The sequence below is a fragment of the Falco naumanni genome, chromosome 9, assembly GCF_017639655.2.
Source record: "Falco naumanni isolate bFalNau1 chromosome 9, bFalNau1.pat, whole genome shotgun sequence".
Classification (NCBI taxonomy): Eukaryota; Metazoa; Chordata; class Aves; order Falconiformes; family Falconidae; genus Falco; species Falco naumanni.
In genome coordinates, this window is record NC_054062.1 from 35,063,971 (window position 1) to 35,088,185 (window position 24,215).

General features: G+C 36.8%; 1 protein-coding gene and 1 non-coding gene across 6 annotated transcripts in view; both read right to left on the reverse strand.

The window, feature by feature from the left end:
* Positions 1–1,906: 1,906 nt before the first annotated feature.
* CCAR1 (cell division cycle and apoptosis regulator 1) overlaps positions 1,907–24,215 on the reverse strand; it is a 31,788-nt gene continuing 9,479 nt past the window's right edge. For 4 of the 5 annotated variants that reach the window (XM_040605619.1, XM_040605618.1, XM_040605617.1 and 1 more), the window contains 21 exons: positions 23,076–23,269; positions 22,431–22,545; positions 22,153–22,345; positions 20,879–21,011; positions 20,402–20,563; positions 19,727–19,952; positions 18,293–18,406; positions 17,232–17,398; positions 16,310–16,520; positions 15,418–15,501; positions 14,558–14,743; positions 12,739–12,930; positions 12,255–12,488; positions 11,847–11,958; positions 11,550–11,591; positions 10,075–10,157; positions 8,966–9,112; positions 8,434–8,554; positions 7,724–7,909; positions 7,111–7,316; positions 1,907–5,774 (listed from right to left, as the gene is read on the reverse strand). In XM_040605619.1, coding sequence (XP_040461553.1) covers positions 5,715–5,774; positions 7,111–7,316; positions 7,724–7,909; positions 8,434–8,554; positions 8,966–9,112; positions 10,075–10,157; positions 11,550–11,591; positions 11,847–11,958; positions 12,255–12,488; positions 12,739–12,930; positions 14,558–14,743; positions 15,418–15,501; positions 16,310–16,520; positions 17,232–17,398; positions 18,293–18,406; positions 19,727–19,952; positions 20,402–20,563; positions 20,879–21,011; positions 22,153–22,345; positions 22,431–22,545; positions 23,076–23,269 — 3,168 coding nt within the window. In that variant the 3' untranslated portion in view covers positions 1,907–5,714. The remainder of the gene's footprint in view (positions 5,775–7,110; positions 7,317–7,723; positions 7,910–8,433; positions 8,555–8,965; positions 9,113–10,074; positions 10,158–11,549; positions 11,592–11,846; positions 11,959–12,254; positions 12,489–12,738; positions 12,931–14,557; positions 14,744–15,417; positions 15,502–16,309; positions 16,521–17,231; positions 17,399–18,292; positions 18,407–19,726; positions 19,953–20,401; positions 20,564–20,878; positions 21,012–22,152; positions 22,346–22,430; positions 22,546–23,075; positions 23,270–24,215) is intronic. The other variant, XM_040605620.1, reaches the window with a different exon arrangement.
* Positions 17,551–17,615, reverse strand: LOC121094356. The gene has a single exon (XR_005829825.1). It is a non-coding gene; the product is annotated as a small nucleolar RNA SNORD98 (small nucleolar RNA).

A 24,215-nucleotide genomic window follows, 5' to 3' on the forward strand; every position in this document is an offset into this window, starting at 1 on the left:
ATCACACAACTGAAAATGCTGACTGCACATTCCTTGCAAGCATATTACTTGATTGCATGGATAATCAGAGTATTTATAGATGTGCTGCCACCATATTTGACCCAGTACTAAAGGTCATCTGTTTTTCTTCTCAGTATAATGAAAAGATACCACATCACCCCCCAAAAAAAGAGATCATCAGCTTGATTTCAGGAAAACACTATGACAGAAAATCAGGTTCAATACTGGTAAGCAGCTAATCCTAATTTTCGTCTGTTTAGTCACATTATACATGGCTCCCTTGTATCAGAGGAAATACTTGACAAGTACAAGATTTTTTCTGTAAACAAATGTTTTAAGAATACTCTCCAGCTGCATTTGGAAACCCTTTCCCAAGATTTTACAACATGCAACATTAACATTTTAACAGTTATATTTAATGTAACGTATTTAAGTACTTAATTTGCTAAATAATACTTGGATAAAACAAGGGATCAGGAGACAAGCTAAAAAGGAGCCTCTTACGTGAGACCTAGACTTAACTCTCATAAAACAGAAGTCTTTCCAGATGTTTAAGAGAACTTCCAAAATACTCTCACTTCTTATTATAGCCAAGCTGAAAATGTAACAGCCCATCTCTCCAACCTGCATGTACATTATACTTAAAAGTGAAAATTGCCTACTTCTTTAATTTTTCCTCTGCACATACAGACTGGACTGTTTTACAGTAAATCAGGATGTATCTGTGAGACAGGTGTTTCTTGAGACCAGTATTGCAAGGTACTTTTAACTCCAACAATTCATTTCTACAACATGACATGTGGCAGCAATTTCTGCTTTTTTATATGCAGCTCTGCTGGCTACCATCCAGCCCTGCTAAAAAGGGACTGAAAATGAAGGCTGCTGTTTCTCCAGCTGTTTCTGCCCCTTGCATGACAAAACAGGCATGTAATTGGATGACCCTGCATCAGGAAGGCCAAAAAGAATTAAGCAATACAGGGACAAAAAAACCAACTCACACTCAAACAAGTCCTTCTGTATAGGACTAAAAAGGCTGCAAGAAAATAACAAAGCAAATTAGTACTCTAGCCCTGTCACAGGATTATCTACCTACTTGTTCCAAAAGATCACTAGAACACTCCAGTATCTGCTAAGGTGGAAGATTTTAGAGCATATGAGAGAATGGACTTTCAGAGGCACCGCATGGACCACACCACTTGCCTCCCACCAAGAAATAAAATGGTCAGACCTCACCACACCGAGAGATTGTTGCCCATGGGAAGTTCACATGACCGGGCACTGACACTGCAGACCAAGTTATGAACAAGAACAAAAGCTAGCAATGCAAGCTCCTTCCTCAGCCTGGAGGAGATAAGGAATGAAAGGTATTCTAAATAGAAAGACATCACTGAACAATTCTAACCATTTCAATCAACGGGCACCTGTTGCTTAACATGCTCTGTAAATGTTTAGAATGTAGTGAAGTACTGCAGGAACTACAGGAAAAGCTACTAGCTCAACCTCCTAATCTGCACCCTCAAACAAAAATCAAATTACACCATGCAACAAACAAATCTACTCAGCAACACTATTCTGCTGGCATTTTACAGAGAATAAAGAAAACTGAACTAATATCGGGGTAGATACAACAGCTTGCAGGATTACTGAATCACACCTGAAAAGATTCTGTTTCTCACATGTGCTGTAGGGTACTTGACCTGAATCCTTGAACAAGTTAGAATCCACTTGTTAAAGAGAACAACAATTCAAAAACCATCAGGATACAAGAAAATCAAAAGCAGCATACAACTGCAGTGTCACGTGTTTTCAAATACAAATTCAGGTATCAGGTACCTAAAAACTCAGAAGCAATGATCCTAACCACAGTTAACATACTACAAAACATAGGACTTCAAACAAAATTCGGTGTGTTCCAAAACTCTTAAATTTATATTCTGTATCACGATGCCACAGATTATATAGTAGATGACTTAAAAAGGAAAATTACTTTTGCTTGTAAGTAACACATTTTGTTATTAGAGCTTTTTACTGTTAATACTTCATGCAATAATACATCCAGTGAGACCTAGTATGCAGAAACATAAAAGTTTAGTGGGAAAACACTGGCAGTTTTGACAGCCAAGTAAAGATACTCATCATTTGTGCCATTTTTATTGTTGCACTACATGGCAATATACAAGTCCCAGCTGAATTTCTACTGAACCATTTCTGCTTTCTAGAAAATATTAGCATTAAGTGTACTAAGTGTGCTACCTACACATTTTGTAATCTTACTGCTGGCCATAAGACTCAGTCACTCAAAATGAAGTATTTCATATTTTTAAATATAAGCTGCACTGAAAAAATGCATTCAAGGTAAGAACCTGACCTGGGTACACAAAGATTACAGAGAAGCAAGAGAAAAAACATGTTTTGTGCACATTCTGGATAAAATCACCAGCGAAAGTTAACTGTGTTACATAAGTCCAAACAGATATTCACACAGCACATTACTCAGCAGAAAGATGGACTGAAATTCATTCATCTCTCTCAAAGCAGTTAAAACACTGAAAAAATAATGTTATCTTAAAGGACTAGGCTGCATAATGTTAGATTCTGAAACAACTCAATTGTAAATGCTGGATCTGTGGACACCCATGGGCACCAAAGAATTCCAGCATCTGCATCGTACGCTTCAGAGCGCCCAGGCTGTCGGAGGATGCTGGATAAACCAAGCAACAACCGGGAAGTGATTTTGCAGCAGTGCCCAGGCACTGCAGGCACAAACATCAAGCGCTGGGCGAGTCAAAAAAACATTACACATCTTCATCCTGGTAGAACACACAGCGGTGCTGGAAGCAGCTCCATTATCCTGCATGCAATCCTCAACACTTCAGAAAACTTTGGCAGAAAGTAGTTATTGGTCTACTTGCCACTGTTGCTATGTAGCACTGAAACTATGTAATTCTGCCTTTTTATTGCCAGAGCAAAAGCAAAGGGGCCTCAAGAGAGTCTATTCTAGACCATTTTGCATACACATGAATAACTTGGAACTTTCTTCCTAGCCTTACTCATAGACATCCACTAGTCTGAGTATTACTTTATAAGGGTTTAACTCATTAATTTCACCATACTAGACAAAATACAAAAGGGGAGGAAAATAATCTATGAACTGAGCATTTACTGGCCTGCTGTAGCAGTGCTTTCTCTACAAAACAAGGCAGCCTGAGATTTACAATTGATGATTCTACAACTACAAACAAAACCGGACTTTGAGGCATCAGGGTAAAAGTCAGCTTGGGCTCACTTTTACCAGCAACTCATAGGTAACACAAGACTTAGAAGTGCAAAGCCCGTGAGATGCAAAGTGTGGATATAAAACGCAAAAACAGTGTTCATAAATTAAAACTGACAGATTGCTTCTCCAAACCTCTATTACTGATCTGTATTCAACTTTTTAAGAATTAATTACATTTCTGGGAATATTACCGAGAATCTTTAGCTAATACACAGCATCAGTGCTAGTCATACACAGAATCTTGTGCGGTTTGGTAAACGAACTTTAACAAGCTGAGGAAGGTATCTGTTCTTCCTCAGATTATTTGTGCTTCAGGAGACTGGTCAAGCTCTGTAGGTTGTCAAACTTTTCCTTGTTTTTTTTCCTTTATTCTTTACCCTTTTGAGTTCCTTTCCAACATAAATGCAGACTGTACATAGTATTGAAACACTATTACATCAAAGCAATATAAAGATTACAGTCATTCTAACAAATACTTTTTTTCTTAAGTACTGTAAAAATCTGTTAACACTCTAGCAACTATCTCACAGGGCCACTTACTGAAACACAAGATGAGGCCTGCTTGTGGCAAAACTGCTTTCAGCTCAGCAGTTTAATGTAAAAACACCCCAGCAAAATATTTCAACAGATGTTTCAGTGTGCCTAAAAAGTGTTGAATTCTAGAATTATTTTCTTGTAGGTTCACATGTACTGCTGAAATCCATTAACAAAGTAATTCAAATGCAATCCTTTCAAGTCCATTTAAATAAACAGTGCTCAACGTCAAAAATGAAACATGCCGTCAACAATTTGTACAAAGGTAAAGGTGAAAAATATAATTTGATTACAAAAGAATCTGTTAACACCATCTGTACACCACAGGTAATGCTTTTTATAAGACAAATTTATCACCATCCTCAATCATTCTGAGATGTTATCTCTTAATTCATAAAGCATGCATTTTCTGTGTACTTATATGCAATAATTAGTGTTTTTATAGTACTTCCTATTTTAGTGTGAGCAGTTACGATATTATACAGTGACTCAACTAAGATGAATGAGGGGGAAGCTTATGCATGTTATTTTAATGAAAAAGTATTTCACTGGTCTAGCTTCAAAAGAGCCAAGAAAGCTAAGTGATAAAAGCACCAGCTTAGACTCTTTTGAACATAAATTCAGGCATTTTAATGTGTATCTCAGTAAACCTACATGAGTTTCCATGTAGGTTATTCATACACGTTATGGCACTTGGACTCCCCCTAACAGGTATTTAGTTACCTAGGACATCTAGGCTAAAAAAGAAGATCTGCTAAAATGAACCATTTCTGTAAGATAATGTTTCTGTCCCAACCTTCAAAACCCTTAATCTTCCTGGAAGTTGCACCAGAAGACTGTTCATATTTCACATTATTTGAATAAGTTGCCTCTGACAATGATTACTTTTAACTTTTAAGTCTAGATCTCTAGTGATTTGTGAACACAAATGAAAGCAATCTTGCCCACTTCCAACAAAACAAGTTGTGTCCTGCTCCGTAGCAGTTATAACATGGAGTACCGATACTTGTGTATCCATTCTTTTGTTGGACTAAAGCCTTTGAAGTTATTACACATATTAAGAAAGAGGTCCAAATTTAATTAAAGGCTGCTTACAACGGTAGCGTTTTCTCCATGTAAGGCATTATTCTGACATCTACTGGCCTGGTATCCAACCATACATTTTCATACACTGCATTTATTATTAGAAAGGAGCATATATATTAATCCAGAGATAACAATTAAAGGAACACAAATGACATACATTTAAAACAGGCCCATGTATTTTCATATAAATTCCACAATACTACCAGTATTTTGGTAGGTTTCTATTGCTTTCTTAACTCATCTGAACTACTGTATATTATGAGGCTTTAATACAAGCAGCTTGGGGAAGAAAGTTGGAAGGGAAAAGAAAGTTGTGACAAGTAAAAAAAAAATCCAAGAAGCTTTTTTTTAAAAAAAGTCTTTACTTGCAAAATTAAGCAGCATGCTATTTTGTGATTTATATTTGAATTTAAAAAGACTAATTAGACCGAAATAAAAATAAAAACCTAAAAATGGCAATTCTATAAATAATGAAAATTTTGATTTCACTAGACTTTAATGAAAAACATTTGGTAATTAAATACTTGCTACTGTTCATTACATTGATGAACTTTATTAGGGTTAAAACTATAACAAAGTTCATCCTAAAACATTTTGCAATGCAAAATTATTTTCATTCGAGGAGTGTCTCATTGAATGCTAAGAATTACAAGCAATCTTCAAGGAGCAGACACTCACATTCATAAAACTTTATACATCTTTTGGAACTAAGATATTTATACTACTAAAATCAAACATGCATCACTTCCCATACATTCTGGTATCATGATTTATATTACATTATGTAACACCATTCTTCTAAACAGCAGCAGTTTTATCATACGTTTGCTCCATTTTCTTTGGATTTCTGATCTTTATCTTCGCTCTTCACAATATCCTTTAAAAGAAAAAAGGGAGAGGACAAATGAATTCTAGAAGTAGTACTTCTCATGTGAACTGTAAAGTAGCATGAGACAGATACTGTTCAGTGTCAACTTTAAATACTATGTGAACTGGTATCTTACTTTTATAACCAATTAGTATTTCCAGTATCTTCCTGAAAAATTGAGGTGGCAGAAGTTAAATGTGACCTAAGCTGTTCTGAAGGGAAGCACAAAAGAAACCTCACTTTCCATTCTAAAGGTCTGGGGGTTGTTGGGCCTTTTTTTTTTTTTTTTTTCCTTTTACCATGCCTCTACTCCACCCATTGGTTGGTTGTTGTTTTTTTTAAAGAGCAAGTGAAAACAGGTTTTGCACAATCCATTATATCAGGCTAATAATTTACTGCATCAGTTCTAACATACGATACTTACATTGGTCAAAACCACCTCAAAACACTAGGCTTAGAAGACATTTCCATCTCAAACATACTAGACAGAATGAGCAAGGATATTTAACTGAGCTAAGAGCATGGCAAAATAGGGTTAGGCAGTGCCTTCAGCAGCCAGTTCTGCTGGAGTAGCAGGTCTACGCGTAGCGAAGCACAGGGCTGCGTTAACACTGATTAGATGGCTGCAAGGTACTACCAGTTTAATAAGCTACTGTGACTTATATGATGTGTCACTTGTATCCTACGGGGAGAGGGGGGGAATATTCTAACATTTGTTCCAGGATTTTTTCTGTGTGTGGTTTTGTTTTGGTTTTAGACCTTCTGTAGATGACTATTGTCTTTTCAAAATAAATACAGACATAAAGAAGCAAGGGTCCTTCACAGTACCAGTTTGGCACCCAGCAGCCCTCATAAACGACTCTTCAGCCTTACCTAGTGAGCCCCCACAGCATTCCTAAGGAATATGCAAATATAGTTTTGTACAGGGCTAGAAATACTCTGGAGCATTATGCAGTTTGCTTAAAACTTGTTTTACTGAAATACCCCCATATAATTTTAAATACTTAAGTTCTGCCTTGAAAAATTACTCCTAACTGATCAAATGGAAGAGCAGATTTGGACTGTTGGGGATAGACAGCAAAACATTAAGATTGTTTGAGACTTAAATATTTTTAAAAATACAAAAATGTTAATGTAAGTCAAGAACATGTGCTTTAAGCTTAGAAAATATACATTTTATTTGTTATCTTTAAATAATCAGTATTGCATTGAGCATTATATGTTAAGATACTACTACCCTGAATTAACGTAAAGATTCCTTTTTATTCTTAAGTTTTTGTTCTGATAATCTAGTCTACATGAAGCTTGCAAACAATAACAACAAATGGAATTAAATAATTCTAACCTGTTTAAGAACACTCTGTATTTCATCCATAACAGTAGCTAAATTTTTGATTGTCTTATTCAGCTGACCCTCAAATTGCAAATTTTTATCATCTGAGATCTTCAAATTTTCTTGCAGTTGGCCAAGGTCCTTTTTCACTTCTTTGAGCTCCGTAGATAGACTTTTGTTAGAATTCTCCAGCTGTAGTATGGTCTTTTCATCATAATCTTTAAAAAAAAAAAAACCACAACACAAACCAAAAAAGTCTGTCACTTCCAATGCCATGTACTTTGCATCTTAATATTACATTTACATGCCAACACCATAACTAGTGATTTTTAAACATTAAAAACCTGCACTGTATTACCATTTGATAATACTCAATTCTGACTACATTTTGAACTCTCACACTCAACTTGAATAAAAAACGAAAAGCGTTTCAGCATGGCAACAATGGTACTCAGTAACAGTTGGCATGCAAGTTCAAAAGGCTTGGGAAATAGAAAACAGAAGCTTATGATAAGCAAATGGCTAGGAAATGTAGATCACAAATACTACTCAAATTGGTTTTATCTACTTGAAGTTCTTAGTGTCTTTTATCAACCTAAGTACCACCTTCAAAGTAATGTCTCACCTGTTTTTTCTTCTAGTAACTGAAGCTTTTGTTCTATCTCTGCTCGCACTCTTTCACTCTTCTCCAGCTTCTGTAAAAGGCTCCCAACATCCACCATAGCTCCATTGTACACAATGAGGCCAACATTTTCTTCTATGGCTTTTGATTCTTGCTTTATAGTGGGTGACGGTAACAGTAATCTGTTTCCTGTATTAGATGAAGTAGCATTAGGAAATAATCATTCTGTCATTTTTCAGTTCTTCTAGTGACCAACCTCAAAAACTTCTTTAAAGAATAAATGGCTGAAAGAATGAATATAGATTCAACTTTGCTGGTTTATCCCTCACATTGCTCTCCCTGCTGCAAAAAAGGGGAGTGTCTCCCATTATATTGTTTCTATGCCCGCCTTCTGCAGCAATGTTCTTCAAAAACCAGGCTCTGTTCTACCTACAGCAGTGATCCTCCTGACTGCAAAACTGCTGTGAATGAGAAATGTTGGTCCTCCTTCCTGCTCCAAGATAAAAAGATTTCTCTTACAGATATAACAAGATGTGTTCGAAGCCAGAAATACTGTAATTTATAAATGAAAAAGGTTTACTTCTTCAAACTGGCAGGTTCCCAGCAGACATGAATTAGTTTCTGCAAGAAAGCAGGTGTCTCAGAACTCTCATTATCATTCCCACAGAAACAATTATCTGGAAGTTTGTGGCATAAAAAATAAATAATACTACCTAACATATCTTCCTGAAGCTCTTCAGACTCTTCTTGGTTTTCTTCATCTTTAGAAGTATCTGTTAGTCTTCTGTAAAAGCAAGATTCTCTAAGCACTACTTTATTAAGTAGCTTCTTGACCTAAAACACAGCCATGGAAAGAAATACAGTGTTACTTCATACATAGACATTGTAGTACCTAAGCAAGAACGTTTTAACTTGGGAAACAGAGAAATTGCCAGCTTTTTGAACCTTAACATACTGGGGCTTAAAATGAAAACAAGCTGGGGGTGGGGCGGGGAGAGGAACATACAGGATTGAGGCAAAAGCTACATATACATTATGGGCGTATCAAGAGCCATAAACTTCACCTTTTCAATCCAAGACAATTTACAAAATATTAAGCTAGTATTTCATTGTAAATACAAAGTGGCTACATAAAAATCAGGAATAAAGTATGTGAGCAACAGCCTTCAGAAGCTAAACTGTATTCCTCTCACTTAACAGCATTCCTGCAACGTTTTCAAAGAGATTTCTATTACTATACAAAACCTGAGCACGTGACAGGTGTAGTCCAAGAGTGTACAGTATCTCCTCCATGTCCTTCTCCAGAAGATATCCACAATGACTTTGATCAAAATAAACAAAAGCCATCAGAAGATCCCTATTAACAGTTACCATCTGCGTCTTGTCTTTCTCCTACAGAAAATTCATCATGGGATCATTAGATTAAAAATCATCTACTAAAACCACAAACTTCTCAGTTAACAAAAGTTTTCCTCAGTTCATTTTACTGTTACTTTCAGCAATGCAATTAATGTAACTAGCATTTACCTACTGAGCTCAAACATTATACAACCAAGCTATTTCGGACAAGTAATCCTTCAAATATTTGGACAGTAATATTTGGTAGACATACTTTCCTTTTGCTCATGCTAATATGTAAACAAAATTCCCCTAACTCAACAAGTAATAATAAACATCCCTTCTCTCCATCATATTTTACTGAATGGCTGTTTTCAGAGTGAAAACCCCATAAACATGTAATGATTGAGCATCCGGCTCTCACAGCCACAGCAATTCTGCAGACTTTTCCCATTATTCCTATTCCTACATCTCCTATTTTTCCTTGAAGAAAACAAAGAGAATCAGAAACTTGTTTTATTCTTGCATTTATAAACAAAGTTTAAGCGTAACAAATGAAACTTATGCTGTTCCTTAATCTGAACTGTCGAGGCAAGCTATTGGCCTCATGACACAAAAAGACTTCCATTTTCCTGCAGGGAGACGTAAAAACATAACATGATTCCAAGCTCCGCAACTGAAAAGCCAGTTTATCAATCAAGTTAAGATTCTACTTTTCTTATGTAAGAATACAGCAGTTGAAAAGAACAGATAAACCAATCACAACTGCTGCTGCTTATGTGCACATACAGCATTAGTCCTCACATCTTTCAGAGAGATCAGTATCTCATATAACAAAGTTTTCCCAACAGCTTTCACCAAATGAACTTGCTCTCACGCGTTCCCTAACTTTTATATACACTTAATGTTTCAGTCCGGAAGTGCTGAAGAAATCAAGCTAATAAAAATAAATCTAAGCTCTAACTAGAACACCTCTAACAAGATTAAATGTAGTTCTTAAGAAAGGCATTAATTACTTTATCTTTAGACGACCTCTCTTTACAATGCCTACTTCCCTCTCTTCTGTCCTCCCGTTTGTTCATTTCCTCTTCATCCCGGTCTGTAAAACAGGAAGAAAATTCAACATACCCACAGCAAATGATTCTATAACCTCAAAATACATACGTTCATTAAAAAAAAGTTCACACACACCCCCCCCCCAAGACCTGAAATAAATGTATTTCCCTGAAAAATAATTTACAAAAAAGCATTGAAGTGAGTCCTGTCAAACTTTTGATTTTTCTCTGGGTCTTACGTTAACATAAGCCATTTACAATTTTCTTTCCCTGTGTTTCTTTCACACACTCAGGAGAGAGGAGTTGAAACAAATGCTAACTAGGCCAAAGTAAGTGCCGCCAACATCACCATCTATTTAAGCGGTGTGCAGAAAATGACCACAATTCTCCCTAATGAGGCTTGGCAGAGTCTGCAATTCAGCTACAGTTATTCCTATTAGAACAAAAATCAGTACTATTTACTCTCTAATATTTTATATTTTAAAACCCATATCAACTATATAATTAAAAGCAGTGTTTATACTCATGTTTGAGTGAGTTATTACTGAACCTATGATTTAGATTCTCCAAGAAGTTACAGATCACATTGCTTACTAGACGTGAATTACAAACTGTAGGATTTTTCTTTAAAGGTAGATGGTACAGTAAAACTAAATTTACAATCAAGAGAGAAAAAGGAATATGAGAACTGCAGGGACGGGTCATGACACGTAGCTCTGTACCCTATGTGCAAGTCTTTGGTGAGAGAATCACAGGCCAGGTTCACCTTTAAGCTCACCTTACTTGTGAGGAAAAACTTTGGTAACAACTATGTATCACACCACTTGACTAATTTTGCACACACGTTTTGAGAATCAATAGCTTTCTCCTGCACCTCCACGGCACATTGGATTGTTCTCAGCAGCTCTGACTGGGAACGGCACAAGGAGGGATTGCGGGAAGTAGCAGCACTGGTACAGAACAGACAAGACCAGGGTGGTCTCAGCCAGATCATAAAGGTTGTTTCAAGAACCACAGATTAGCACCTATTTTTAAGGCTGGTGCAACACTCTGCCAAAAATACAACTGAAAACGCTGGGGCTGAAGTACCTAAACAGTTCAAACCCACATCTCTAGCAAAAACTCTCCACAAAGGAAAAAAAAAACCCAAGTACAAAACAAAAAGCATACAGCATGTCTTACGCCCTTCTGAACCTCTGAGCAGGGAAAGAGCTATTGCTGCTCCCTGGAGACAGGAAAGTTCCCCAGCCCCTTTCCCCATTTCTTCAGGCAAACACAAGTCCACCCAAACAGAAATCAACTCCTCATACCCTCATGTAACGAGCACCCCACACCACAATCTGGCCTAATAAAAACAGGATGACATTTCAGAACTGAGGAATAGGAAGGTAGGCACTTAAAAGTGGCTTGGTTTTTCAGAGGTGCTGAATACTCACATCTCCTACTGACTTCAATGGGAGTTGCGAGTGGTCTGCATTCTGAAAAAAATAAAACCACTTCTATATGCATGCCTTACTTTGAGTACCACAGCTAGTTTATATTAACTATGTTCATAAAATGCCTAGCATAAAGGCACTTACATTTTAAAAAGATCTTGTCAGAATTACTAAAATAAAATCAGTCTAATAATGCAATTTTAAATTGTCTAGTTCCAGTGCATTCTCCAGCTTGAAAGAACACATCAGTGACAATAAAAAAAAAATTCTGGAAGCCCAGTTCATAATTCAAGATACCTTCATCTTCATCTTCAGCATCTTCTGCCTCCATTGGATCATATTCTTCTTGATTATTGTCATCTTCAATTTCTTCTTCATCTTTAGAATCATCTTTCCTTTTATCTTCCCTCTGTAACGAAATTTCCTAAAAATTTAGCTAGTCAAAACTAAAAAACAGGGAGTTTTTTACCTCACTACCATTCACTGAAAATTTGCATGTTTATATTTAGTCACCTAAAAACTAAATACAAATCATGTGATGCAGCTGAATGCTAGATTGAAACATATTTACATAGATGAATGAGTCAAAACAATTAACTAACACTACAAGACCTGAGTTTTCAAAAGCAATAAAATTAAGTTCAAATAGAAACAGTTTAATATTGATCCAGACAGGAAAGTACATCATATGAGCTAGCTGCTGACCTTCTTTTCATCTCTATCTTCTTTTTTGTCTTTATCATCTCCAGATTTTCTCCTCTTAGGTTTTGGATCATCTGTTTCGTCATCTTTTTCTTCTTTTTTTTCTTTTCTGTCATCTTTTTTGCCTTTTTTGTCTTTTTTGTCCTCCCTCTCTGGGAGAGAGATCAGCGCTTTGTAAATTCTGACACCAAAATCTCTCTGAAGCATTTCATTGAAGAGTTCTGCAAACAATGATACCTGCACATAAAGGAGAATGAAAAGAGAACTGAAAAGTTTAGAAACCTGTGCATTTCTTCAAGGTATCATGCAGTGACTATACAGCTATTGTAAACAATGTCCCAAAGAATTTTTTTCTAGGTACAAAGAAATGAACTTACTTATTTTGCTACGCTATCATAAACTTCAACAATTTAAGAATACTGCAGTCATCACACAGAATTTAAGAAAAACAAAGATTAGCTACCTGTAAGTAGCACAGTTAAATTACCTCGAAGGAATGTTCTTTATTATCTTCTAATCTGTAATCCAGAAGAACACTAAGAGACATAATGCTACAGTCAAACTTCCCACTCTTTGCTGCCCAGTTAGGATGTACAATGATTGCTGGTTCATCAGGCAAGATATATCGTCTTTCTCGCCGCTGACGTTCCATTTCTTCTTGACGTTTTCTTTCTTCTTCCTAAAAAGAGGCAACAACCCAACATAGAGCATATTCCAAAGCTGAAGTTTCAGCCTATACATTAGTTTTTAGGACTTACTGCTTTGCACTAAGTGAAGGAAAGCCTAAGCTGCTGAATGCAACACAGAAAATAGACAGAAGTCACGGACCAGCATTCTACAACGCACACTGTCTCCACTGCCAACACTCACCTAAGAAAACTGGAAACTTGAGCCACACAAAGCAGGACGTGCCGTGTTGTTTAGACCACAAAGCAATGAGTACCTTCCAACTATCTTACGGTGCTTAACCGCAACATGCTTATTCAACACTGGAAGGACTCGAGCTAGTTCATTTCAAGAAATTGTATGTGAGCTAGCAAAGTGTCAATGCTCCTGAGGGGTCTTGTGTTTGTTTACGGGTGTTTTTAGAGCTGTACAGTACTGTAAACTGTCTTAATCCTTACACAGAAAGAGTAAAGGCTTTATACATCATGTTCTCGAAGATACCCAACGCAGCTTAAGTAATTTACTTGGCTCTTGGTTATAGGAAATGCAATCTCTAGAGATACAACTGATGCAAATCAAACAAAAGATTAAAAAAGGTGAAATACCAAGCAGCTTACTACTGACTACCAAGAGAGAAATACTCAGGTCTTACAGGTGTGGAGAAAGTGTCATGGCCGAACTTGTGCTTTTTAAAAAAGCAAGCACAACCAAAGTTCCCTTCCCTGATCTTAGAAGAAAACAGTGGCAAGAAACCCCAAGATAGTTGAAGCTCTTCCAAGCTGTGGGAGAAGGCAGCAGCTGACAGAACTCGCAAGCACATGGCCTTTGCTCCCTCAACAAGGTTTACACATATACAAAATTTCAAGTCACCCCATACTTCTTAGCAGGTAATACACAAAAAGGCAGGTTCAAAAGGAACTAACAAACAATACATTCTCCAGACATTTACAGCCCCTTTCTGTGGTTCAGCTTTGGCCTTACTACACAGATCTCATCTACCCTTGTGAAACAGCAAAACAGACTATGCAGTATTAAAACTACCAAATGCAAAACTGAGAAACTTCAATACACAAGAATTTTATCCAAAAGCAAAAATTAAAGCTTCATCACAAGGGGAAAACAAACCTAAGCAAACTATTAACTATGTGAAGAAACTGGGCTGTTTGAAACACTACAACCTTTTACAGCCTGGAACCTGCCCTCTTCCCATTTCCACAATAATTCCCTAAGGCTTCTACGTCCCCAAAAGCAAATACAACTAAGCAGCTGCTTTTCATGTAGGTTTAAGTAGTTAAGATCTTGTTAAGTGTGTTCACCTGTTCTCAAGCATACTTTCTCTCAGGAGTTTGGGATTTATTTTTCCTTACATTTAAGGCCTGACATTAATTCAAAAACCCTTAGCATGGCTGTGTATTTCAACTGACTTTGCTGATAAAAAGTTCAGACTTGCCAAGATTTGGTTCCAATCCAACAGCTCAGGTTACAACAAGAGTTCTCAGCACAGTCACAGAACTACAAAATTCCAACACAACTAGGCATATTCCTGTACTTTTAATGTATTGATACAAATTTTATATATAGTATTTTACGTATTTATGTATATTTAAGACGACATAAACCAAGTATGTCCAAAACCTAACCTCTTTGTCATCTTCAGATTTCCTGTCTTCCTCCTCTTCCTCTTCTTTCTCAGACTTCTCTAGCTCCTTTTGCTCTTCTTTTTGTTCCTCTACTTTCAGCTGCTTTGTCAGTCGAGCTATCAACTGAGATTTCAGTCCTTTAGAGCTAAGGGTTCGACTTTCTAATTCTTTGCGAAGGTCATTTACCTGGTAAATAAAGGCTCTGTAAGCGATATCAACCAGTGACATTGCAAAACATCTGATTAACAGAAAAGGTGAAGTAAAAATTAAGTAAGAGCACTGAAAGTCAACTGTATTTTTTAAATCTGTACTGAAAACCACTAGTATTTACTGGTACATAAACCATATTAAATTTAAAGTGTTCTCCTCAAAGAACACCTTTTTAAGGAGCTCTTCAGAGGGGCAGGGGAAGGATTTCACTAGAGTAAAATAGTTTATTACTATTATTCATTTAAGGAAATTTTTAATTATGTCTCCTAACATAAATTTTTGTATATGTACTGCCTTTTAAAACTAACATTAAAGTATTTTAGACCCCACATTTTTTAATGCAAGTAGATATGACCAGATTACCGCAGAACTTTCATTTTCCAGTTAATGTATCATATGCGATACCCTTTCATTGTACAAAGTTCAAAAGTTCTGAGTAGTTTCCATTAGCTGTATTTCACTTTTTAAAATCAGGAGTCACACTTGCATACTGTGATATCACATCTAATACCTACAAAATCAGCAAGGAAGTTAAAACACTACTGAAGCTTTTTGCTCAGTTAAGGGAATATACTGCTATATTTCAGGTGATACCTTAAAAATGGAAGCGGCGTACAATGAAATAAAATTTTAAGAAAAACGTTAGTTACCTTCATTGTTTTTGGATCCAGTTTAGACCAGTGTGTAGGTGTAGAGATCTCTTTAGCTTCCCCATCATCCTTTTCCTCTTCATCCTGACAAATAAAATTTAGAAATTATCATTCAGAAAGCTTGAAAGCATTTCAGTTATTTTTTAAATTCTGTTGCTGATCTGTGCAAGGTCACAACTGTTTCAGATAGTCTTCTCCTAAAGTTATTATTTAGACAAGTTCACACACACATTCTACCACTTTATAAATGATCACAGTGCCACTCAGCCAATACAAGCCAGATCTGTGGAACACAAAAGGGTGATAAGCAACACCACAAAGAATATTGGGGTTACACAGACACTGCTGGTCTCCATTAACCACACAGTGTGTGACTTCCCCCCAGATTTTAAATCCCCCAAATTACTCTTTGTTCAGTCAGACCTTCCCTTATTCCAAGATGTTGATCAGCCACATGGCCTGAAATTCAGATGTTTCAGACTAGTGTTTTGTTCAATTTCAAATATCACAATTAGAACTGGCCACAAGAAAGAATTTAGGAATTTTAGAAAATGGCAAAATGTTTAAAGACAGCTATTCATAAACTGCATCTCACTCAACAACTGGTCCCAGATTCCAGCAACTACATCTATGATAAAAAATTTTCTGCGCATCATAAGCACAATTTAATTCCATTTGTGATTATCAGCATACACATTTAAAATTAGTGAACTAGCTGAAATAAAAATAAAAACCAACATTCACTACACTGCTGAAAGCTGGTTTACCAGTCATTGTTACCAGTTATGTTCCTCCTATGTATGTATGTTGTGTAGTATGTGGTGTGCAATTTGTGCCTGTGTTCCTGTGCCTGTGAGAAGCAGAAATAGAAAAAGGGATTAGCGTTCAGTGCCTGTTCTCCATCAGCCTCCTTGCGTTCACCCTGAAGCTTCTCGACCAGCTGCTGCTTGTATCCTCGGGAGAGGGTTTCCCACTCTGAGCGGGTGGGAAGGCAATGCCAAACATCCGGGAAAAATAAAACCACTGTCTCCACATGAGCTGGAACTGTACGCCCCTTGTGGGTCTCCTCAGGGCGATGGTAGCGAATCTCTGCAAAACGGTACCTGTTGCAAGGGAAGAAGCATGTTGGAAAAAAAATTCTACAATACATTTTAAAGAGCCTAGATCACTTGTAGCACATCAAGTAAAGAAACTTTGCTGCAAGACCTTGAAGTTTATCTAAAGAAAAAAATTATGGAAGCCATATTTTCTCTTTTGTCACATTTGTAAAACGGTATCACAATTGATAAGGAGGAAAACCAACAAAATTATTTTCATGTAACTTGTTGCTTAGCACACGTAAGTTTAATGTACAAATAAAAGTTGAAGCACTTCAAATTTAGCATACAATAGGCTTTCCTGGTATTAGTAAAACTGCAATGAGTGTTAACACAGGACAAAAACTCATCAAGAGAAAATATGGCTATATAACGAACAGCTATTTATTTATAACAAAAGAACAATGAAATGGAAGTTCTCTTGACGATCTTCTCCAGCTATGCACAAAATGAAAAATATTTTCAGCACACATTCATTAAAAATTACAGCATAACATATCAAAATAAATCCAGAATTTTTAATTAGTTCCTAATGCAGTACTCAGCAGAGTTGGCACCAATCAAGCTTATTACAAAACAGAACATCCTTTGAGCAGTTTACCTGCACTACCAAGAGCAGCTGACAAAGAAAAAAAAAAAAAGGTTTTTCCATCTTAAAACTCCTGGTAACAGACAAGTATTTCTACAGTGTACTTTGCTTTGCAGTACAGTACTTACCATTGTGTGCACACACTTAAGTCAATCCCTGTAAGAGCCTTGCAACAGCGAATAGCCGTCTTTATCAGCACGGAAGGGTCCTTTTCTGGATCAGGTCCATCCAGTGAAGGGGACCAGTGTCCTCCAATAGCCATAGCTTCATCTTTGCCTTTCATACCCACTAAAAACTAGACAAAAAGAGTCTTCTGAATGTTCCCCTGCTAGGGGTAAAGAGTCATTTTTCCCACAGTGCAAAGAATATTTCATAGCGCACACACTGAAATCCGTGAGTAAACTGTCACATTATTTTGAAATCTGAAAATGAAAGTCGGTCAAGAAAGAGTTCAGTTATTTTTCTTCCACATACTATTTCAGAAATGGAATAGGTTTAAAACATCATCACTCATTCTTGTTTGCAAGACTTTCCATCAAGTTTGTTATTTGGTACAGGTTTGCTCCTTTGCAATTAAAAGCTTTCTAGCATAAAGGACAGATACAGATTTAAATGGTGTCTTGATTCCAATACACATTTATAGGTGTTCCTGCTTAAAAGTGATAAAGCAAAGCTACTAAAGGTAAGACCACAAGAGCATTATATCTATAAATTCAAGTACCTCCCCATATGCTTTACGGTGATGGAGTTTAATTGGAAAACAAGTCTGTGTTATCCTGAAACACCACAGCACTTACAGATTGTTCAGTTTAACCACAGCTGAATTTCACTTAATACAATGGTTACTTAACTGTTGCTTCATTTGTATTCTCTTCACAGCTGAGCCCTTAAAAAAAAGTCTTAAGTGTTTGTGAAAAAAGGCTAACAAAGTTAATTATTATATAATTAATGTAGGTTTCTCCAAATATCTATTGTTTAACTAAGCTGAACAAAGCAGTAAATATGAAAGCAGTGAAGATGGAGTTCCTACGAAGTGGAAAAAGAACTGACATTTAAACTAGGTCTCTTCAGATGAAAAAAATGAAGTCATCATTTAGCAGCCTACAAACTCCTTCCTTATCGACAGATATTCTGAAGCTCTATAACCAACCTTTATTGCCAAAAGTGTCTGGCATTGAAGCATATTTACCTTTACAAGTCTAGCAGGATGCTGAAATCCATCACGAAGTTCTTGGGGATCTTCAGCCAGAGCACATGACTTATGATAGAGATCCTCCATACTAGGACTAGCCATCAACATCACCTGTTGTGTAAGTCAGATCAATCTTGTGAAGGTCTCCCACTATGACTGGTAAACAATGACCACAACTTGCAAACACATACATACCAGTGCTTTTTCCTTAATGTCACAAAAAATCAGAACAAGTAAAGGTAAAATAAAATTGTAGAACTGAGTGTTAAAATGTCTGCCAAGGACCAGTTTCCCTCTGTCCCATATGGATGCAAAGTGTTCTTATTAAAAAAAAAAAAGATAAACTGAAAGCATGTAACAGCAACATGCTTCACATGTCATCACTATATGCCAAATACCCTATACCAAGAACCACACAGAGTACATTTCTGGTTGCAGTAACTGACTCTTTCCGCTTTCTCACAATCGCAGGAGAACTGACCAATAGATTAATCTGCATCCTCATAGCATCCCATTAGCCCAGTCAAATTTAACAAGATTGCCTTCTATCCTAAACAGGTTAATATTATGAATCAGGATGCTATTCCTCAGTTACTGAATTTATTTTGAAGCTTAAACTTCTGAAGGAAAGCTCTTGCTCTGAATCAATAAACTGAAAAAAACAGTATGTCTGATACTTGAGCCAAGGCTTCAAAGTTTTTATACACAGAAGTCAAGTAAAGTTCAGTCTTCCAGATATACAAGGATTAAAGGCAGTGTTGTTTCTAAAACTATCTTTAACATGAAATACTTTAAAACAGATTGACCTAGAAATCTCAGACCTATTTTAATGAAAGAGCTTTCAAATGAAAGTAGTTTTAGGAAGACATTTTGACACTGAGGTCTTTTACACATCATTACAGCTCTTGATGCCGCATTTTTTGAATATGCTGGGATTATGTAAATGTCAATCTACTTTCACCAAAATAACAAATATTGAAATGAATCTGAAAAGAAAGAATCACTAAACAGAAGAGCACAAACTGCACAGAAAGGACCCTTGAAGGAGAAAAAAAAAAATTGGAAAGAGGGGTGCATTAACTATTCAGAATGAACTGCCTAAGAAATACATTCAGAGATGCTGCAGAAGCTGGCTTTCTTTCCTATAACCACATCCATACAACTACGTACAGAGCAAGGAAGAGACCACAGTAAAAACAAGATTTAGGACAGGTAAAAACAAGATTTAGGACAGCTCTAGTGAGAAAAACAAACTGATTTCAGTCATGACTCTTCAAGCTCTACATACTAGCTCTTCACAGAAAAGTTTAAAATGCTGTATTTTGCTCAAATCACTGCACAGTATTTTCAGTTCAGTTATAATCACTTTTTCACCCTATAAGTAAAAAAATTTTCTAATGAATAGTCATAATACTGGAAACCTATACAAACCTTTGCACTGTACAGATGATCAGCATCAGGTGGATCAAGGACCGCAGCATTTTTATCTATAGGATCTACTTCTCTATGCATTACGTAGAAATTACAGTAGTTCCCCAGCTGAAACGGTCTAGACATAGGAAAAGCATCCACCCAAGTAAACTGAGCATCAAAGAAATCACTTGGGATATACAAGTTCTGGTAACGCCTCCTCAGCTCCATCATATCACAGCTACGGCTGAAATAAACAACAGTATTTGAAAGATACAGCAATAAAAGAACGATTAATAAAGCACATAATTACAAGATATTAACTGGAAATATAACCACTGTCTATTTAATAATAGAGATATAAAATGTAAAGAGCAATGTATTTCAGTTAAAAGTGTCATGGATCAAAGTTTAAACACAAGTAACTACTAAACACTCTTCCAATTAAGGTGCCTGTATATTAGAGAGTATTTATTAAACAGGGTTATAAAGGTATTGTGCAGTAGCATTCAAACATAACAAAGAACCTAGTAAAAGTTTAACGTACAAGGTTCTCAGCCATTACATATGTGATCTTTCTTTAGATTTAAGATCATCATTTAACACTCACTACACACACGTGTTGACACAGCTCACAGTAATCTGTACCCACAATTAAAGCGATACACAGGTAATCATCTGGCACTACAGACGTACCAGTCCAATGAAAACTTGGAAAACTGAACCGTGTAACGAGGAACAACACGTCGCGGTCTCCGAGGTGACCTCTCCCTCTCTCGTCTAGGTGATCTCTCTCTGGAGCGTTTTCTCTGGGGTGATCTTTCCCGGGACCTACGTCTCTCTCGTTCTCTTTCACGACTTAAAAAATACATACAAATATTTTTGAATGCTGATAACACGAAATGGTTTCTAGCACAAAAGAAGCTAGACCTGTCAGAGTTGACTCACAAAAAGAAGATGAGGAAGTTCCTCATAGTTTCAGTGCGCTGTCTCTTTACCAGAGACCGATTATACAATTCCTTCATTTCAGATAGACAAGAACTCTTCGCCAACATCTAATGGTAAAGCCACTTGTGCATATCACTGACCGACTCTGGAGCAAGAAGCTCAGCTCTGTTTGAAGACAGGTCTTTACAGAATGCTTTGATTATAGTCTACTCTTCTACAACATACCTCCTGTCATCTTTTCGGTTTGGCATAGGGTCTCCTCCTCTGTCATTCCTCCCGGAAAATCTGGATGGTGGGTCTAATCTTCGAGCTGGCTGAGGCTGTGAAACTAGACGAACAGGGGGCTGTAACAAGCCACCTGAAAAATATTTGTAAGATCAATACATAATAGGGGGCAACTATCTCCACTTTACAAACATTGCTGCTTTACAGTTGTTTCACTTGTGCATGTTTTCTGATTATCTCGAGTCAAATCTGTTTATTACTAACACCCATCCCAAGAAAATCAAGACACCTATGCTTTTCTTCGCAGATGCAAACAGACTCCAGTAAGCAGAATTGTTTTAGAAGCATCTTCTCAAGACAGAAGCTGATGTAATCCAAGTGTATGGAACCTATCACAGTAAATAGCTAAGCCTTCTCTTGGAAAAATAATTTAAGATAGGTATACTACCTATGCGCATGGAACTAAAGAAAATCTGAAACTTATTTTTGAGGCTATTCATAGGTAAAAACAGCCTCCTGAAAAATCATTCTTAAATAATTTTATTCTACCACTGCACTGATCCCCCAGCACATACTTTTGCTGTCTCAAGACATTCAACCAACCGACTGTAAATGGAGCAAACATTACTAACACCAACAAACAACTAGGACTAATTAGATTGTGATAAGCATTTATCCAAGAGTTCTGCTCATGTGATAGCTTAAGAACTTCTCTCTTGCTTTTACTGTGGGTAAGAAGTCTTAATTTTATCTTCGTTATCAATCCTATTACTGATTCTTCAGCCACTCAAAAGTTCAAGTCAACAACCATCATTGTTTGAGATTTGCCATGTTCGGCAGTTTTTCTTCTCTCAAGTGCCAACCTGACTAACTGAAATTAATAAAATGCCAATATAGAATAATAGTTTTAACAATGCAACTGTGTGAAACCCGATCTTGTTGAACACTCCAGAAGATGCTGAAGAACTACACTGCCATTAATAGTTCAACTCCCCAACTTGTCTGTGAATGTGTGAGAATAAAAATTAAATTAATTTGCTTTCAGATTATGAAATCTTAATACGAACAGGAGCCCATGGGAATTTCACTAACCAGGTGATTCTTGAGCTAGTGCCTGGCATACAGCTGCAGGAAGACGCATGTCCAAAAATAAAATTCTATAGGGTCCTTGCCATATTATTTCAACTTTTACTTCAGTCTTCTGACTCACAAAAAAATACCACCCCACACTAAGCACCAGAACGACCATGACAGACTGTGCACTGAAGGAGCACCTTTCTGCTGCGGCTGCTGCAGTAACGGCTGAGGCTGTGTCTGAAGCAAAGGTGTGATTGAAGCTGCCGATATCTGTGCCTGCAACAAGGACTGTGGCTGTGGCTGTGCCTGAACACTGAATGCAGTCTGCTGTGCAATGGGCTGAAGAACCGCTGGAGGTGTCTTCAGTAACGGCTGAGCTTGTGTCTGGTTCTAACAGCAGAAGAGAAAAACGAGTTGTGAGTGAGCTTAAACCCAGAAGCAGTCAGTGCCACTTAGACTGGGTAACCCCATATACCTGATTTGGAAGTGTCTGGATCCTCTGTGCATTCCATTTGAATGGCATATTAGGATTGTAAGTAGCTTCTACCAAAACTCTGTCACCCACCTGAGGTGTCTTTCCTTTAACAGCACTGCAAACAATACAAAAAACGTATTGTGAGAGTCTTATTTAACTAGTTTTGTATTTGCAAGTTACATATAAAGCTGGGAGAAAACAAAGTTCATTAAAAAAGCTTGTAAAAAGAGCATCCACACCCCGAATCAGTTAAAGTACTATCTGCTTCAGCATGGAGTACGCACAGTCTTTGGCCCAAAAGCAGAAGTTCCCTGAACAGTACTGAGTCAGGACAAGCAGACAGCAAGTTAGAACGCATTTAATCACCCACAAATTCTGCTATTTCCTATTAGAAGGAGCTTAATAATCTTCTGAGTCTCCCAGGCTTGGGCTTTGCATTAAGAAAATTCAAAAGCTCACATAAAGGAATGCAGATCTAGTGTTTATTAACTTAACTTGACTATGTGAATTCCAGTGTTGACAGGAAACAACATACTAACTGCAGGCACTATCAATGGAGTCACAGAATTAAAACACAGCCATCTAAACTTTTTATTTAGTGAGGGTATCACAGAATACATCGGCAGGCAGGTATTTACATCTTACCTAAGCTGAAAAAAGACATCTTCATCCACAAAACCAAATGTATCATGTAGTTTAGTAACTACCCCAGTGAAGACACGCTGCTTCTGTGGTTGGGTTTGCTGTTGACTTGACCGGGGGGCTGGATAAGAAACAGTTATCTGGGCTGCCGGCTGAGGAGTAGACAGGCTAAGACTGGTAGGTAGTGCAACAGCTGGCTGTAAGCAAAATAAAGCAAACTATAAATCTTGTAACCAGCTGAAATACCTACAACAAGGAACAGTTCCTTTACCCATGTAGACGGGAGTTTAAAGTATCTCTAAAGCAATTCTGAACAGGGATTTTCAGAACATGGAAGGTTTTTTGGTTTGGATTTTTTAGATGGCTTTTTTTCTACTTTGAATGAAGACTGGCTTTGTTTATCCTTTTCTTTTAAAAAAGTCAACTTCCTCAAAATATGCACATTGTCTAGAAAAAACACAAAAAAGATGACTGTGTTATTGCTTACAGGTAACCCGTACAGCGGGCCTGAAGAGGACAAAAGCCCTAATTTTGCTAGGAATACACGCTTAAGAGATTTTTCTCCATTTATATCCCAACTGTAGTTAGAAGTCAGTAAAGGTTAAGGCTAACTTTCCTAACTCAACCTTCCCTAACTCAACAATTTATGTGCTTGCCTTCTTACAAAAGCAGAACACAGTAAGATAATGAAACTAACTAACCTATTTTTAACTTTGTATTTTAAAACATGTTTAAAAGGTTAAGTGAAAATGGAACTAGAGCAATTTACAGTGTATTAAATGGTTGCATGTTTTAAACCTGTCAAGTTCAGCAAGGTTCTTTTTAAACCTCTCTACAGACATACTGCAATACTATTAACACAAAGTTAAATTCCTTCTCAGAGGAGAGAAGGATTTTCCCAGGTTGTTACTGCAAACAACTGAACACTTGAAGTTCAAACAAAAAAAAATTATAATGTAATCAACACACATTCCCTTCAAAATTAAGGAAAAGTGGTTGCTATTAATTTTTAAACCAAGGCTATGCATATTTTAACATCTGGATAAAATAAATCTCTAGCAATAAATTGTCCATTCATATTAGTTCATTTTACAGATTAAACTACCCAAGATGTCACAAATTTGCACTCTTATATTATCTGTG